Source organism: Dermacentor silvarum, chromosome 4 (assembly GCF_013339745.2).
Source record: "Dermacentor silvarum isolate Dsil-2018 chromosome 4, BIME_Dsil_1.4, whole genome shotgun sequence".
In the NCBI taxonomy this organism is placed as follows: domain Eukaryota; kingdom Metazoa; phylum Arthropoda; class Arachnida; order Ixodida; family Ixodidae; genus Dermacentor; species Dermacentor silvarum.
In genome coordinates this window covers 75310145-75323822 of record NC_051157.2, presented here as the reverse complement: position 1 = coordinate 75323822, position 13678 = coordinate 75310145, and the positions used below count along the sequence as shown (strand labels likewise).

Below are 13678 nucleotides of genomic sequence, written 5' to 3'. Positions count from 1 at the left end.
GGCCGCAAAAGCAACAAAGCCAAGTGGATGCACCATAGCACTCCTCTCATTTGGCTCAGCCATAGCGAGGGCAGTGTTTTGACTTCCACTGCTGGCATGAGCATTGTCCGCACACTTATTAGCACTCCTCCCGATTAGCTGCATGCATGCCATACTTTGGAGAGCTGCAAAAAATATACCACAGATGGAGAGTTAAACTTAAGTGAGTATTTTTCTGAATGCCTAAAGAATGCAACTTGACATTTTATTGTCTGTATCTCGATTTTAGAAAAAGTGATGAAATTCTTAAGTTGCAACATTGCAGGTGTGAGTTTGTATTTGATTCCCACAAGATTTCAAAATGTTACCATGTCGTAAAACAATACCTATATCATAGTGGTTCTACACTCCAAGATTCTTGAAGAGCATTCAAGCAAAAAATATATACCCAGCACCTCCACCAAAGATGTTACGGGGATAACGTTTATTTAGGGAGTATGGCTATATACAAGGTTTGGACAAGCAGCAGCGACGGATGCAAGGCTGTCGCGCGCCTCTGGCCACTTCGTCGCCGTCGTCTTCGTCCGACCGACAGTAGTAGCCCCTTTACTGTCTCGTGGCAATATATATATTAGCAGAATTGAATGAGTAACAGAGAGAAGTACCGCTCCCAAAATTTGTGACTTGCAAAAATATTTTTTTTAGAAATACGGAATACAATAATGAGAGTGCAAAAACATACACTTCAATCTACAAAACCAGGTAGCTTTCTTCTGAAGCAGCATTTAAGGATCATTTTTTACATAAAAGCAAGCTGGAAAGATGCTATTTCAAATGACACCAAGATGGCCTGGCTCTGATAAGTGGGTTTGGAATGGCGAACGGCACAAAATGGATCATTTTCAGTGCCTTCATGGGTGAAACTGAGCATTTTGAAGTATAAATATGCATACCTGCCTCCCGAATTGTTCTCGTATCTCCCGATTGTACGGACGCGGCCTCGAATCTCCCGAAAAGTAGCCGCCACAGCACCACATTTTTTTTTTTTAACGCCCTGTGATATAACCACGCGAGAAATTTAAGCGGCACGGGAACAGTTAGTCACCAACATGCACCTTGAATCGTGGTAACGGCCGCCGGCACCACCACGAATGCGAGCAACTGAAGGGTGCTGCCATATTGGATTTGCCGGATTGGCTCGTTTCAGGCTGGGTTGCGTGTTTTTACCAATTCAGTCGTTATATGACCGTGAGTGCGTTAGGCTTCATTTGGCTTTGTCGGTTTGTCGAGTGAAGTGCGAATGCCAAACTACTCTTTGTTTCCCCGAGGTTAGTTGGAATGATTGATGGCACTTTCAGAAGCCAAGAATAAGTACCTGCAAGTATTTCTGAGATCATACACGACTGAGTTTCTGTGCTTTGTCACTATGCGGAGTCGTGAAAAGTATGGACTCTGTACCATGTGCGCCGTTTCGCACGGCGGCAACATTTGTTTGCCCCCCCCCCCCTCGTGTGGCAGTCTCCCGAATTTTCATGTTGCTAGGTTGGCAGGTATGAATTTTGTCCGTTAACGCATTTTGTTTCGAGCTAGTTTTCTGCCAGTAGATGTGCCTTAATATGTAGATAAAAAATAATGGAAATGAAAAATAGATCTTTCAAAATTTCTTGTTTCAGGTCCTCTTGAAGGGTACCTGAAACACTTTTCTAACTAATCCTAGAATGACCTCACTAATAAAGGATATCGTCTCATGAATTTTATGCTGCAAAAATGTTTTGAATCTTTCAACTATAAGTGGAGTTGCCGTACCGATACCTGGCTTTCTCTCTCTTTTCGTTTTGCGCTTGTGCGCTGGAAGCTTTTTCACACAGCAGAGAAACCAAGAGGGCAAAGCACCGGCCTAAAGTTGAGGTTTGCGGGAGCTAAAAGGCTCTTCATGGCACCCCGTGGCTGCTTCAGTAGACTGCACTGCGCAACATGCAGCCACCATGTCGGAGGCCACGGGCAGCTGACCCAGCTACGCACAGTGCGAACATGAAATTATTTTTACGTCATTTTGAGATTCCAGACATATATATTTTTAGTTTATTTAACTCAATATTAGCGATTATGTATTACTGAGAATGCTCTTGTGATCACGAAATCAGCGGCTAGCGTTGGTGGGTCAGCTGCATTTGATGATTCTGCATGACGGCATTGCTGAAGTGAGAGCAAGCGATTTGCTGTTGTTCTTGACATGAGATTGCAAAGTCCCGCTTGCATGCAGGGCAGTAATATTTGGTTCACATGTTCACAGCAGCCTCTACGACAGGTCGGCAACGTTTTCTTACTATGTTGAAAAAGTGTTTCAGGGCCCCTTTAAACAAAGGCAGGTTCAACCATTTCATAGGTTGTAAGTGGTGAAGCGTCACCTGCTCTTTGTTGTTTCCTTCACAGAAACTGCCAAACAATGATGCACCTGCTCAAGGGGAACATTGGTACGGGTGTACTGGCCATGCCTAGTGCCTTGGCGAATGCAGGAATCCTTGTGAGTAGCTTTCCTACTCTACTTGAGATGGGGTACTGACTCCCAGCCTTTCATTTTTAATTGATTGCTCCGAACGCAGTTGTGCCCATAACACATACATTTGTGTCCAAGCTGGTCAGCTTGTCTCTTACATATCCTTTCAAGTGTCTTTTTTGCTGTGAAAGCCTTTGACTACAAGTTTGGCCCATTTACAGGCTGTATGTATGCATTGTAAGGAGTCTGCTTACAGAAGCCATTTGCTTTTAAAAGCATGGTTGGCCAAAGTATAGCAAATGTGAAGGTTGAGCAGGTAGACATTAGGTATTACACTTGCTGTAAACCTGGTCATCATTCGAGATTTCTGCACTAGATGCTACCATAGCTCTATGTACATTTCATTTGAAGGCTCAAGTGGTAAAATAGTGTGAAATAATATAGTAAAACATCATATTCCATGGTGAGAAAAGTGCAGGTTTATTCTGAATTGTTCAAGCTATTAGTTTAACACATTCATTGTTCTTTTTTTTTTTTTTCTTTTTTCATGTTTCAGGTCGGCTCTATCGGCATTGTTTTAGTGGGAATTATTTGTATCCACTGCATGCACATATTGGTGAAATGCAACCACATACTGTCCAAAAAGTAAGTTTCAGTTGCTATGGTTTCTGGCCATTTCAAAACTCTACACCTGCAGCCACTCGTTAGGTGCGAGTGGTTACAAACTTAAATTACTTTCCTGTTCCTTTTCAGGGTTGGGTGTAGAACATTAGACTTCGCTGGTGTGGCCCACTACTCCTTAAGGTTTGGACCACGCTGCCTACGACGGTTTGCCAATGGTGCGAGGTCAGTCCATGGTATCCATTCTGTCATCTATATTTGTACCATTGGCATTAATGGAAATACAAAAAAAAAGAAAGAGCTCCATGAGGACACCTGTCATGTGTAGTTTACATCGGATTGCGACATGCAATCCGATGTAACTACTGATGTAACTACGAGTCACTATGTGGATGATTCCTGAGCGTGTAGTTCCACACGTATGATATAGAACCTAAATTAACCCTTTCCGTATGTAAGAAAAGCTGAGCTTGTCAAGCACGAGCTTGCCAGAAAAGGCAAACCATGTGCCCAACTCGTCCACCGCTGTTTTATTTTCTGTGTAGCCCTCAAGACGATCTGAGCTCATGTGTTGCTCTGAGCTTTGTTTTAAACTACACCAGATATCGCAAAGAAGCCTGCTGAAGAGTGAAATTGCTAACATGGACTTTATTCTTTTTTTGGTGTGTGTGTGTGGTTGCCAGCCATCTTCTTTTTTTTTTAATGGCATCCTTTGCTTTATATGATCAACAGAATCATTTGCAAGAAACAAGAATTCTGTTTTATTGCAAGTGCTTTTCATATATATAAGTATAAGTGAAAGATCTTCCGTGTGTAAAATAGACATCAAACTGTAGAAATGTTGCACGAGTTACATTAAAATTATTATTATAGAAGCCCATTTTGCAGATGCTTTAGGAATGCTGTTGTAAAAACCAGCTGATAAAAAGCAATGGGTATAAGCAGAGGTTTTATGCCCACTGGTGTAGAGAGCTGGCTGGGTATAAGAGGCTAGAACACATTCTAAGAGATGAGAAATGAATGTGGCTGGTGTGATAGATAACACTTGGAGAAAACTGTGGGAGTGTTTCAACCTCCCTTACATACACATTGACAGTGATGATGATGCTATTAGTCATCGAGGTATTAATATTTTCATTATGCTACATTGCAGAGCAACTGTGAACTGTTTTCTCCTGCTGACCCAGTTTGGATTTTGCTGTGTCTACTTTGTCTTTGTTGCTACTAGTCTAAAAGAGGTGAGTGATAGTGTACCAGTCAATTAATAGTGTTACCTATATAATGGCATTAGAATTGATGATTAAGGCTTATGCTGGAAATGCTTAGAGGACAGGTATCTCTGCATGGTTTTTATATGAGATGCTAGGGCGAGCAATTGGTGCATTCAGTAAAGCCATTGTTGAATAAGCTGAAGCCTTTTTAGAAGCACAAATATTGTGACTAGCTAAAGTATGTAGATAGAATAAGGTTCCCAAGCTTTGATATGATGCATGTGGTCTTTGTGTACTCCTCTTTTATCTCATTTAGACATGCCTTGCTTGTTTGCTGGAGACTCAATAAAAAAAAGTGAGCTGGTTGTATGGTGTAACCGAGGACTGGTGTTTATCTACTTGAGTGCGAAAGGTTAATAGGGGACTGTATTAGGAACGGAGGCAATGACCAATGCTTTCATTTAATACTGAGTGGCAGAATTCTGTTCTACTTGTCTGTTTCTGCAGTGGTGTTATGGTGAGGTCATTTCTGCGATGGTGTTACGGTGAGATGTCAAATAAGCTAATTAGGCCCATAAAAGTTGTGCTACTGGGGGCTTGGCACTGCCTGACGCATTGGTGCTGTCAATGCTGCTGTCGTCATTTAGCTAATTTACTCTTGGTCTTTTTCTTTTTCTTCTTCTTGCTTATGTTTATATTTCTTGCATGTTTCTACATTTTGTGTGTAGTGTTCCACTTGGTAGTTTGCATTTGTTTGTGCCATTTTGCTACTGTGCGAGTTTTTGTAGAGGTCATTGCAGTGCAACAATTTTCCAAGGTGTTTGACCAACTAGCCCAATGTCAAGCTACTTAAAATTCAAGCCAGCTGTTCATGAGACGAAGTTAAAGCATTATAACATTACCAAGTGCTGCGTCAATATAGCTGAATATAAGGCTTATCGTTGCTCTGCCCATGATAAGCTCAGCCTATTTAATAATAGATTTAATACTGAGTTGCAGAATTCTGTTCTACTTGTCCGTTACTGCAGTGGTGTTACGGTGACATCAGATCCATGCTCATTCAAGCCAGGGAGGACGGGGGGGGGGGGGGGGGGGGGTAGCAGTTGAGTAGGGTTAGTTGCATTGACTCCTCTTTCCAGCATGTCCATATGCAGGTTCATGGCTAGCCGGCCTGAGAGCTGTTTCGTCATTGATTGATAGAGCTTTAGAACTTCAGAACCATTTCATGGTGATGCACACAGAGGAGTTGGAACGGAAAAGCACTTGGTGAACAAATATGATAGTTTAATAGAATAACAAGGTAACTAGGTTCATAATTGGCAAGTGAGGAAGACGTTTCAGCACGCTGTGGACTTGTGTGTCACAGTAACTTCTGTGCATTAGATAAGTTAGCTCCTTGGAAAACCCAAACATAGCAGGTCAAGCTTGCCACAAAGCATTTGGAGTAATCCCTTGGCTGTTATCATTTCTGTTTCACGCAGGTGCTTCATGGTCAAGGCATTGAGCTGAGCGTGTATGTCTACCTGGCCATCCTGCTGCCTGTCATGATTCTCTACAACTTCATTCGAAGCCTGCGAATGCTGTCTGTGGCATCCACAATTGCTAACCTGCTGCAGATTGCAGGGATGGTGCTTATCTTCTACAATCTGTTCCAAGACATGCCGAGCATCAGCGAGCGGCCCTTGCACCTGGGCGTGAGCCGCCTGCCCCTGTACTTTGGCACCGTCATCTATGCCTTTGAGGGCATAGGCATTGTGAGTAGCATAGCATCATACTAAACTGTCCCTTATGTTCGGAGTGTTTAATGTTTTTTTCTTTTTACGGTGAAGCCAGATTAAGAAAAAGAAAGAAAAGACGGAAGTGAAAGTAATGCTCTGTGGGATTTGAAATAGTAACACTGCAGGTAGCAGCATTACGCACATAACCACTCAATCACAGTCGCAGTTCGTTTTGATCAACACCGTGCATTTCATTTCAGGTGCTGCCTTTGGAAAACGAAATGAAAAGCCCTCAGGACTTCGGAGGTGTGTCTGGTGTTTTGAACACAGGCATGGTCATCGTGGTGTGCTTGTACACAGCTATTGGCTTCTTTGGTTACCTAAAGTATGGCGAACACGTTGCAGGAAGCATCACCCTCAATTTCCCGCCTACACCGTAAGTGCGTCTGTAAGGGTGCGTCAGCATTATGGCTGATGCATGTTCACATTTACAAAACTTGTACAATCAAGCTTCGTTATAACAAAGTCACACCCCACACGAAAAACACTTTCGCGATATTCAATATTCGTTAAGTGTTGATTTATTGGCGAGGAAACCACTTTAGATTTACTTCATTATATCCAATAACTTATTGCACTCGAACCTCGTTATAACGAAACGGAATATAACGAAATAATGGATATAACAAAGTAAATGAAATTCCCCTTGAAATCCTCATAGAGATCCATGTATTTAAAACCTTGCTTTAACGAAGTGAAATTGTTCTGCCAATGGATATAACAAACTAAATTCATCTCCGAAACAAAAAATACCTGACCGTTGCGTGCCGAGTAAATAGCTATTCACGGGGTTCTGCATTCGTTCACAGCAGCAGCTCAAAACTCCTGCGTTCCCGAGTTGAATACGTCGTCAAGCAACACTGGTCTTTCACACCGCCACGCGTAGCTGCGCACCTATCGCACTTGTCCACTGATCTCTCTTTCCTGCACGTGCCGGGCTGCGTGAGCCACGCCACGCACAGTGGTGCAAAAGATTAGTGTATTCACTTGCGCAGTGCACTGTGCAGGCAAGCACACCTGGGCATGGCCTCTGAGATCCCCCGGCGCAATCTCGGGGGGGGGGGGGGGGGGGTCATGCATAAGCCTGCACGAGTCGCCCCATGCTGTGCAGCTACGCATTGCGGTACGAAAGATTAGTGCATTAACTTCTTTCTCTATGGGGCGCCGCGCAAGCAGCCGCATCTGGGCCTATCCTCAGAGACCTCCCCGGCGCAATCTCGGAGGTCACGCCCAGGCTGTGCATTTGCTTCTCCCTCTCCGTGCGGTGCACTGCGCGGTCTAGCAGCTGGGCAGGGCCTCCGAGGTCGCATTGGCATCGGTGCAATCTCGGAGGGAGCAGTGAAGTTCACGGCCAAGCCGGCGTGGCGAAGTTTGCTTGCCTCCTCAATGACACAGCGTAGCACTGTGTTGTGGGCCACATGCAGCTCGACCGCAATGAGCCAAGTGAAAAGCAGACGCTAAGGACCATCACAATGGAACAGAAGGCAGCTTCCTAAAGGCTATTGCGTCGGGTGCTAAGTCGCGTGTTGCACATGCTGAAGATTCTTTTGTTGTTTTATTAAAATTTCTCATCGTCACTGAACCCAGCGAACTACTCTTCCGAACGACTCCTCCGAGCCCAAGCCGTTGACACAAAGTTCCGCACGTCTTGGCGCGAAGGCTTCCGGAGATTTTCTTTAGGAGTCTTCTCTCACTTCCCCATGAACTCAGCCCATGACATGCGGGGGGCGTCCTTGAATGACTTATTCCAGTAGACGTCCACAGGCTACAGGATTCCTGTACACTCTCCTGGAATGTACACTATGTCGGTACTGGCGGCTTCTGCTGCGTTGACAACAGCATACGTTTTGTGGATGAGAGCTTGATCGATGACGAGTAAGCGGCGAACATTGTCCATGTTGAGACCCCAAGTGCGGCTTAACCCACTCCAGACATCTTTGAGTTGTCATACAGCCATTTTTAGACAAAGTTAATTGAACATTTTTTCTAGAAACGTAGACAAAGGGCACAAGAATGAGAAACGACCAATAAGAGCTTTTCGCCAAGTACACTTCAATTATTGCGCTTAGGTCACGGGTGTTACATCATAGAGTCAGCCCTACCACTTTCATTTACCCTTTTGACCAGTGTTCCTTTGTGTTGTCACTGTGATACAACAGTATATTAAAACGAAAGATTGTGTTAAATGGCGTTATTTGCCTGGTATTCGAAGGTTCATGAATGCCCGAGCCGGAATTCTTCCTGTAGGCCCCTTGAGGACGATAAACGCCGGAATTTAATCCCTGGATGCTTGGGCCACTAGGGCCACCATGAAACCTCAACGGGCACAGCCGCTGTTGGTGATCCATATGCTGCTTTCCCCGTGATGTCGTTAGTAGAAGTTGCTGGACTGTCCATTCTAACCATAGTCTGGTGCATGTTGCAGATGTTGTAGGCCGTGTGGTCGAAGCGTGTCCTCAAAGTTGCGATTCTTGAGTTAATGGCATCAACAGCTTCCTTGCAGTCAGAAGGAGCCTCTTGACTGTCGTTGGTGGACACGCGCATTGTCACTCCGAATCCCCTCTTCCATCGGTTGATATACATGCTTGAGGCCTTCGAAGTTGCCAGGGTTCAGGTTTCCAGCAATTCTCAGCACTTCCTCTGTTAGGAGCCGGTTACAGTCGGCACGACCAGCATCTCATTCTGTTTGAGGGTAATAACGAGGGCGTCGTCCAACTCTTCATTGAAGACGGGCCTGCCATCCTTGAGTTTGCGCTTCATCTTCTGCTTGCCGTAGTTGAGGAGCTTTAGGGCATCATACTTAGAGTCATACTCGCGGATTCCTTTTCTGTCTATCTTGAAATGCCGAGAGGTACCGCTCAGATTCTTTCCTCACGCACAGTGCCACTCGACGACTTCGATCTTCCTGGCGACGGTGTAGGAGTGCATCATGCGGCTAGCGGATCACACGAGAAGTGTGGGGAACAGCGACTGCGTGCGCGCTTTGGAGGGGTTCGGAGCTTCACATAATTTTCAGAATTCTGAAGTTTTGGAAATGTTAACACAGTACTGGGCACTTGTGCGAAACTGGGGGCTTCCGCGGTAGTTTATGCTAATGGACTGAAGACTGTAAGTTCGTCTGTGTGCTTAAACTCGCGTATGGACAGAAAGCTCTGATCTGCGTGAATATGTGTATGTGAAAACGTGTGTCCGATATAATCTGTGCACTTTCTGGTGGCTAATCAGTCCACCCGCCGTGGTGGCTGAGTCAGCTAAGGTGTTGCGCCGCTGAGCACGAGATCGCGGGATTGAATGCCGTCCGTGGTGGCCGCATTTCGATGGAAGCGAAAATGCAAAAACGCCCATGTGCTTGCGTTGTAGTACATGTTAAAGAACCCCAGGTGGTCAAAATCCGGAGCCCTCCACTATGGCGTGCCTAACAATCAGAACTGGTTTTGGCACGTAAAACCCCAGAAAGAAGAAGAAAAAGGCTGATCAGTCAATCTTCGCACATGCTTTGGCGTCTTCTCAAATACACACTGCATTTGTCGCCATTCCCTCTGTCCACGTCGCATTATAGTTTTGATTGCTCCTGCCGACCGACAAACCTTGTACTGACAGGGACCACACACTGTGGAAGGCTGCGTGCATTAAGGTGCTGACCACTCCAGGTGTCTCAACGAATATTCGAGAATTCGAATTGGAGGTATTCGATTTGTGAATTGAATTATTCGATTGTTCACTGATCTATACGATTTGCTGATATTCGAGTATCCGCATTTTTCCCCCCATAATTTTAGCAGGTTGCCAAGCGGTACATGAGACCGCTTATAGAAAATATAGCAGTGGCTTCTAGAACTCGTCATCCATGAGCTTGTATATGTAACTCAGTTTCACAAGCCCGCAGGTCAGCTTTTGGAATCTTGTCTCATGTAGTTCTTCTTCCTGGACATAGTCACAGCAAGTGATGAATGTTTGTTTTAGACTTATGAGCAGAACACATTGGACAATTTATGGGCAGTTTTGGGCAGAAAGGAGCACAACTGCCTATGACATCGTCTGCACTTTTATGCACTGATTCCTTGAAGCTACAGATATGTGCTCCCTTGTAGCACCTTCTATTGCACTTTGCAATGTTGCTAGAATTAGTTAGATTACAAAAAAGAGCTCACAGTGTCGTGATGTTCTTGTGTTTGCAGATGGGCCACAAGAGATGATGCTAATATCCTCCCTTCCTTATTTGGGTGCTTTCAGGTTGAACGAAGTGATCCGGCTCATATTTGCAGTCTCCATCTTTCTCTCATACGCTCTGCAATTGTACGTGCCCGTCCAGATCATCTGGCCTTCCATAGTGAGGCGCTTTTCCCTTGACCAAGGAAAGCATTCACCACGAGCCGTGATGGTCTTCGAATTCCTGCTGCGCACTGCTCTGGTTACCATGACCTGTACGTATTCAAGGCTGATATTGTGGTGCTGTTTCACTGTTATTTTCCGCGTGGTGGCTTGTACTGTGTGATATTTTGACAGAAGCACAATATAGGTTTACATTTTATGATGTAGGAGTATGCCTCCTATATTTTAGTTAAAAATCAAATGAAGGAGGTAAGACGGCAAAGAGATGTTAAGGTAGCTTTGCTGCTACACAAGAATCAGTCATGACTGAATCAGATTGGCAATAGAGATTTGGACTCGCATTTTTTTGCAATCCCTGTATCCTAGAATGTTTCTCTGCTCCACATTCCACCTCTACTAGAGAAGGTGGATGGTAGCATGACCCTTCGACAAAAAGGGTCACTGCACTTTGTTGACACTGCTCGGCGTTTCTTGAGATGCATAGGATATTCGGTTGAGGGGCTCAACTGTTCTGAAAACTTGCCGTGGTGGTGTAGTGGCTTTGGCGTTGCACTGCTAAGCCCAGGGCCATGGGATTGAATCTCAGCCGCGGTGGCCTCATTTTGATGGAGACAAAATGGAAAAACACCCGTGTACTCCTCATTGGGTGCACGTTAAAGAACCCCAGAGTGGTCAAAATTAATCCGTAGTCCCCCACTATGGCGTGCCTCGTAATCATATTGTGCTTTCGGCACTTAGAACCCCAGAATGTGAGTTAATTTCTTAACCGTGCCTGGGTGGAGTGGAGGAAAAGCTTCAAGTCAAGGACCATTTGAGAATACTGTACAGGGGTAAGTCAGAACAGGACCAGACAAAAGGAAGAAAACGTTTGAGCAGCCCTTTTCTCGTCGTATACAACTTGCACAGCACCAAGGCCAATATGCGGCAATGGTTACGCTTGATATCACCAAGGCATACGGTAGCGTTGAACAGAAGATATTGGTAAGCCAGCTGCGAAAACTTAACTTCCCCAAATATTTACAAGCATGGTTTAAGCAATTTTTAAGTGGCAGAGAATTTAGTTGCTTTCAGAACGACTTTTAATCACGTACACCAGTGAGCAAAAGTATACGTACTGCATGATAAAGCCGATTTTCTTCTCTGCCTGTGAATGTAACATGAAATTAAAGACTGCAGTTCAAACTTGGCATTGCGAAATTTCCAGTCCACTCGTCAATTTCAGTTTATGCATCTAAATGACGAAGAAATTAAGTTTTTTCGGCGACCCTGTGGTCTGTATACTTTTGCTCACGGGTGTACATACAAGCAGGCAAAAGGAGTTCCACAGGGGGCAGTGCTATCCCCAGTATTGTTAAATATTTTGCTGAGCTCCATCCCATCCCAAGAGAACAACGTGTGTATGTACTTACGTGTACGTGGATGACATAGCATTCTTTTTATCGGCAAACACATTCAAACACTTTATGAAAACCTGCAATTATATTTATCTGTTCTAGATAGAAGACTGGCTTAATACCATTCGTCAGGCTCTTTACGTGAACAAGTGCTGATTGCTAGTACCTCTGAAGGACCCAGTACATATATATGTCTGTCGTAGCAGATCTGTATCATTCCACAATTAGATGCTGTTATGTATCTTGGTGCTATATATGACAGCTCTCTTTCGTGGCATACGCTCATAGATTGTATTGCAGCGAAGGGCGTTCGAGCAGTGGGATTATTAAGTAGACTGAGCAACAGTCGATCATGGATGCACAGGGTCACCTTGTTATCAATCTACCGTATGTATGTAGTACACCCTGTCCTGGAATTCGGATGTGTGTTAAACTCTGGGGTGCCTGCCTATAAGCTTCGCCCCCTTGCTCTTCTGGAAAAGCAGGTATTAGGACTGTGTTTAGGGCTATCTAAATTTGCAGCAAGTACTACTTTGTATCCAGAAGCAACTATTCCTTCTCTTGTTACTTAGTTTCGTGTACTTGCCATACAAACATTTTTAAGGGCGTACGAATCGCCAATAAGGCATTGCCTAACAGTGTTCATTTCTCGGCCTAATATGTTTTTCTATGTACATTGGCCTCGATTTCATACGCCTCAAGTTGATTTGTACAAACTCTTCTCGATCTGTCAGACGTTAGAATTAGGGAGGTAAAGCCCACTTGCGAGGGGAAAAATCCTATTAACATACAATCTGACAATATTTTTCCAAGTAAGGCAAAGCACCTGTCTTACTGAATGTTGCTACTTTACAGGATTATTTATTGAAATCACAAACAAATGTGGTCATAGTGGCTGATACCATGCAGAATGAAAAAAAGATGTGGTATTGGTATATTCAGCCCTATTCTTGATTGGTAATTTTCCCTTCGGCTTCCAGACTTTGTACCAATCTTTCTTGCAGAATTTGTAGCGGTAGTACTGGCCCTTCGTAAATTAAGCCCATCAATAGATTTTGTAGTTATTGTAACTGATTCTGTGTCCTTGTGTACTTCACTCACAGCACCTAATGAATCTCAGGTATTGCGAGTGTTTAACTCATTAGTACCTCAACACTTAATATCCATTTAGTCTGGGTACCTGAGCATACAGGTCTAGTTCTAAATGAAACGGCAGATTCATTGGCGAAGGTGTCGATGGTTGGCCCAGCCATTCAAATTCTCCCTACATCAGCCTTGATCATAGCTGCAAGATTCCGGAGGCAAATGATGCTGCGAGAATTCTCTGTACCATCTATAAGTGATTCCTTGGATTTTAAACACTTATTGTACCCCTGGAAAAGTAATCTTGTCAATCGAGAAAAAATTGCTAATAGTAGTAGGCTTCGCAGTCGCGTACTTACATTAAATTTTTATTTACACAGGACTGGTCTGGCACCCTCACCAATTTGTCATATGTGTAGAGAAAATTTTTTTTTAATTTTTGTCAACGATTTATTACCTTAAGAAACCTAACCTTGAAAAACCACTCTGCCTTCTTGGATTAGTTTGTCTTCAAAATGTACAATCTTTGGGTGCCTCTACACTTGGACACAGCAATGGGAAGGTTAGCACTGCCATCCAAGATTTTCTTTTAGGTTAAATTAGATTAACTTTGAATACAAAATTTTAAGCCTCCTTTCCTTTCACCCAAATTAAATATGAATAGTTTTATTTTTACGGTTACGGTATAATGTTTCATTTTCATAAATCATGCCGGCCCTTCAATCACTATCTTTCAATTCAAACTTACTTATTATAAAATGTTGTCCTCTTATTTTGTACTTT

At 43.9% G+C, this 13678-nt stretch overlaps 1 protein-coding gene across 4 annotated transcripts in view; it reads left to right on the top strand.

Moving 5' to 3' along the window:
* The window catches only part of LOC119450255 (proton-coupled amino acid transporter 1), a 69764-nt gene that overhangs the window by 45094 nt on the left and 10992 nt on the right, over window positions 1-13678 (top strand). For all 4 annotated transcript variants that reach the window (XM_037713646.2, XM_037713645.2, XM_037713644.2 and 1 more), the window contains exons 3-9: window positions 2413-2503; window positions 3033-3121; window positions 3230-3322; window positions 4251-4335; window positions 5790-6062; window positions 6287-6462; window positions 10320-10510. In XM_037713646.2, the coding sequence (XP_037569574.1) occupies window positions 2413-2503; window positions 3033-3121; window positions 3230-3322; window positions 4251-4335; window positions 5790-6062; window positions 6287-6462; window positions 10320-10510 (998 nt within the window). The remainder of the gene's footprint in view (window positions 1-2412; window positions 2504-3032; window positions 3122-3229; window positions 3323-4250; window positions 4336-5789; window positions 6063-6286; window positions 6463-10319; window positions 10511-13678) is intronic.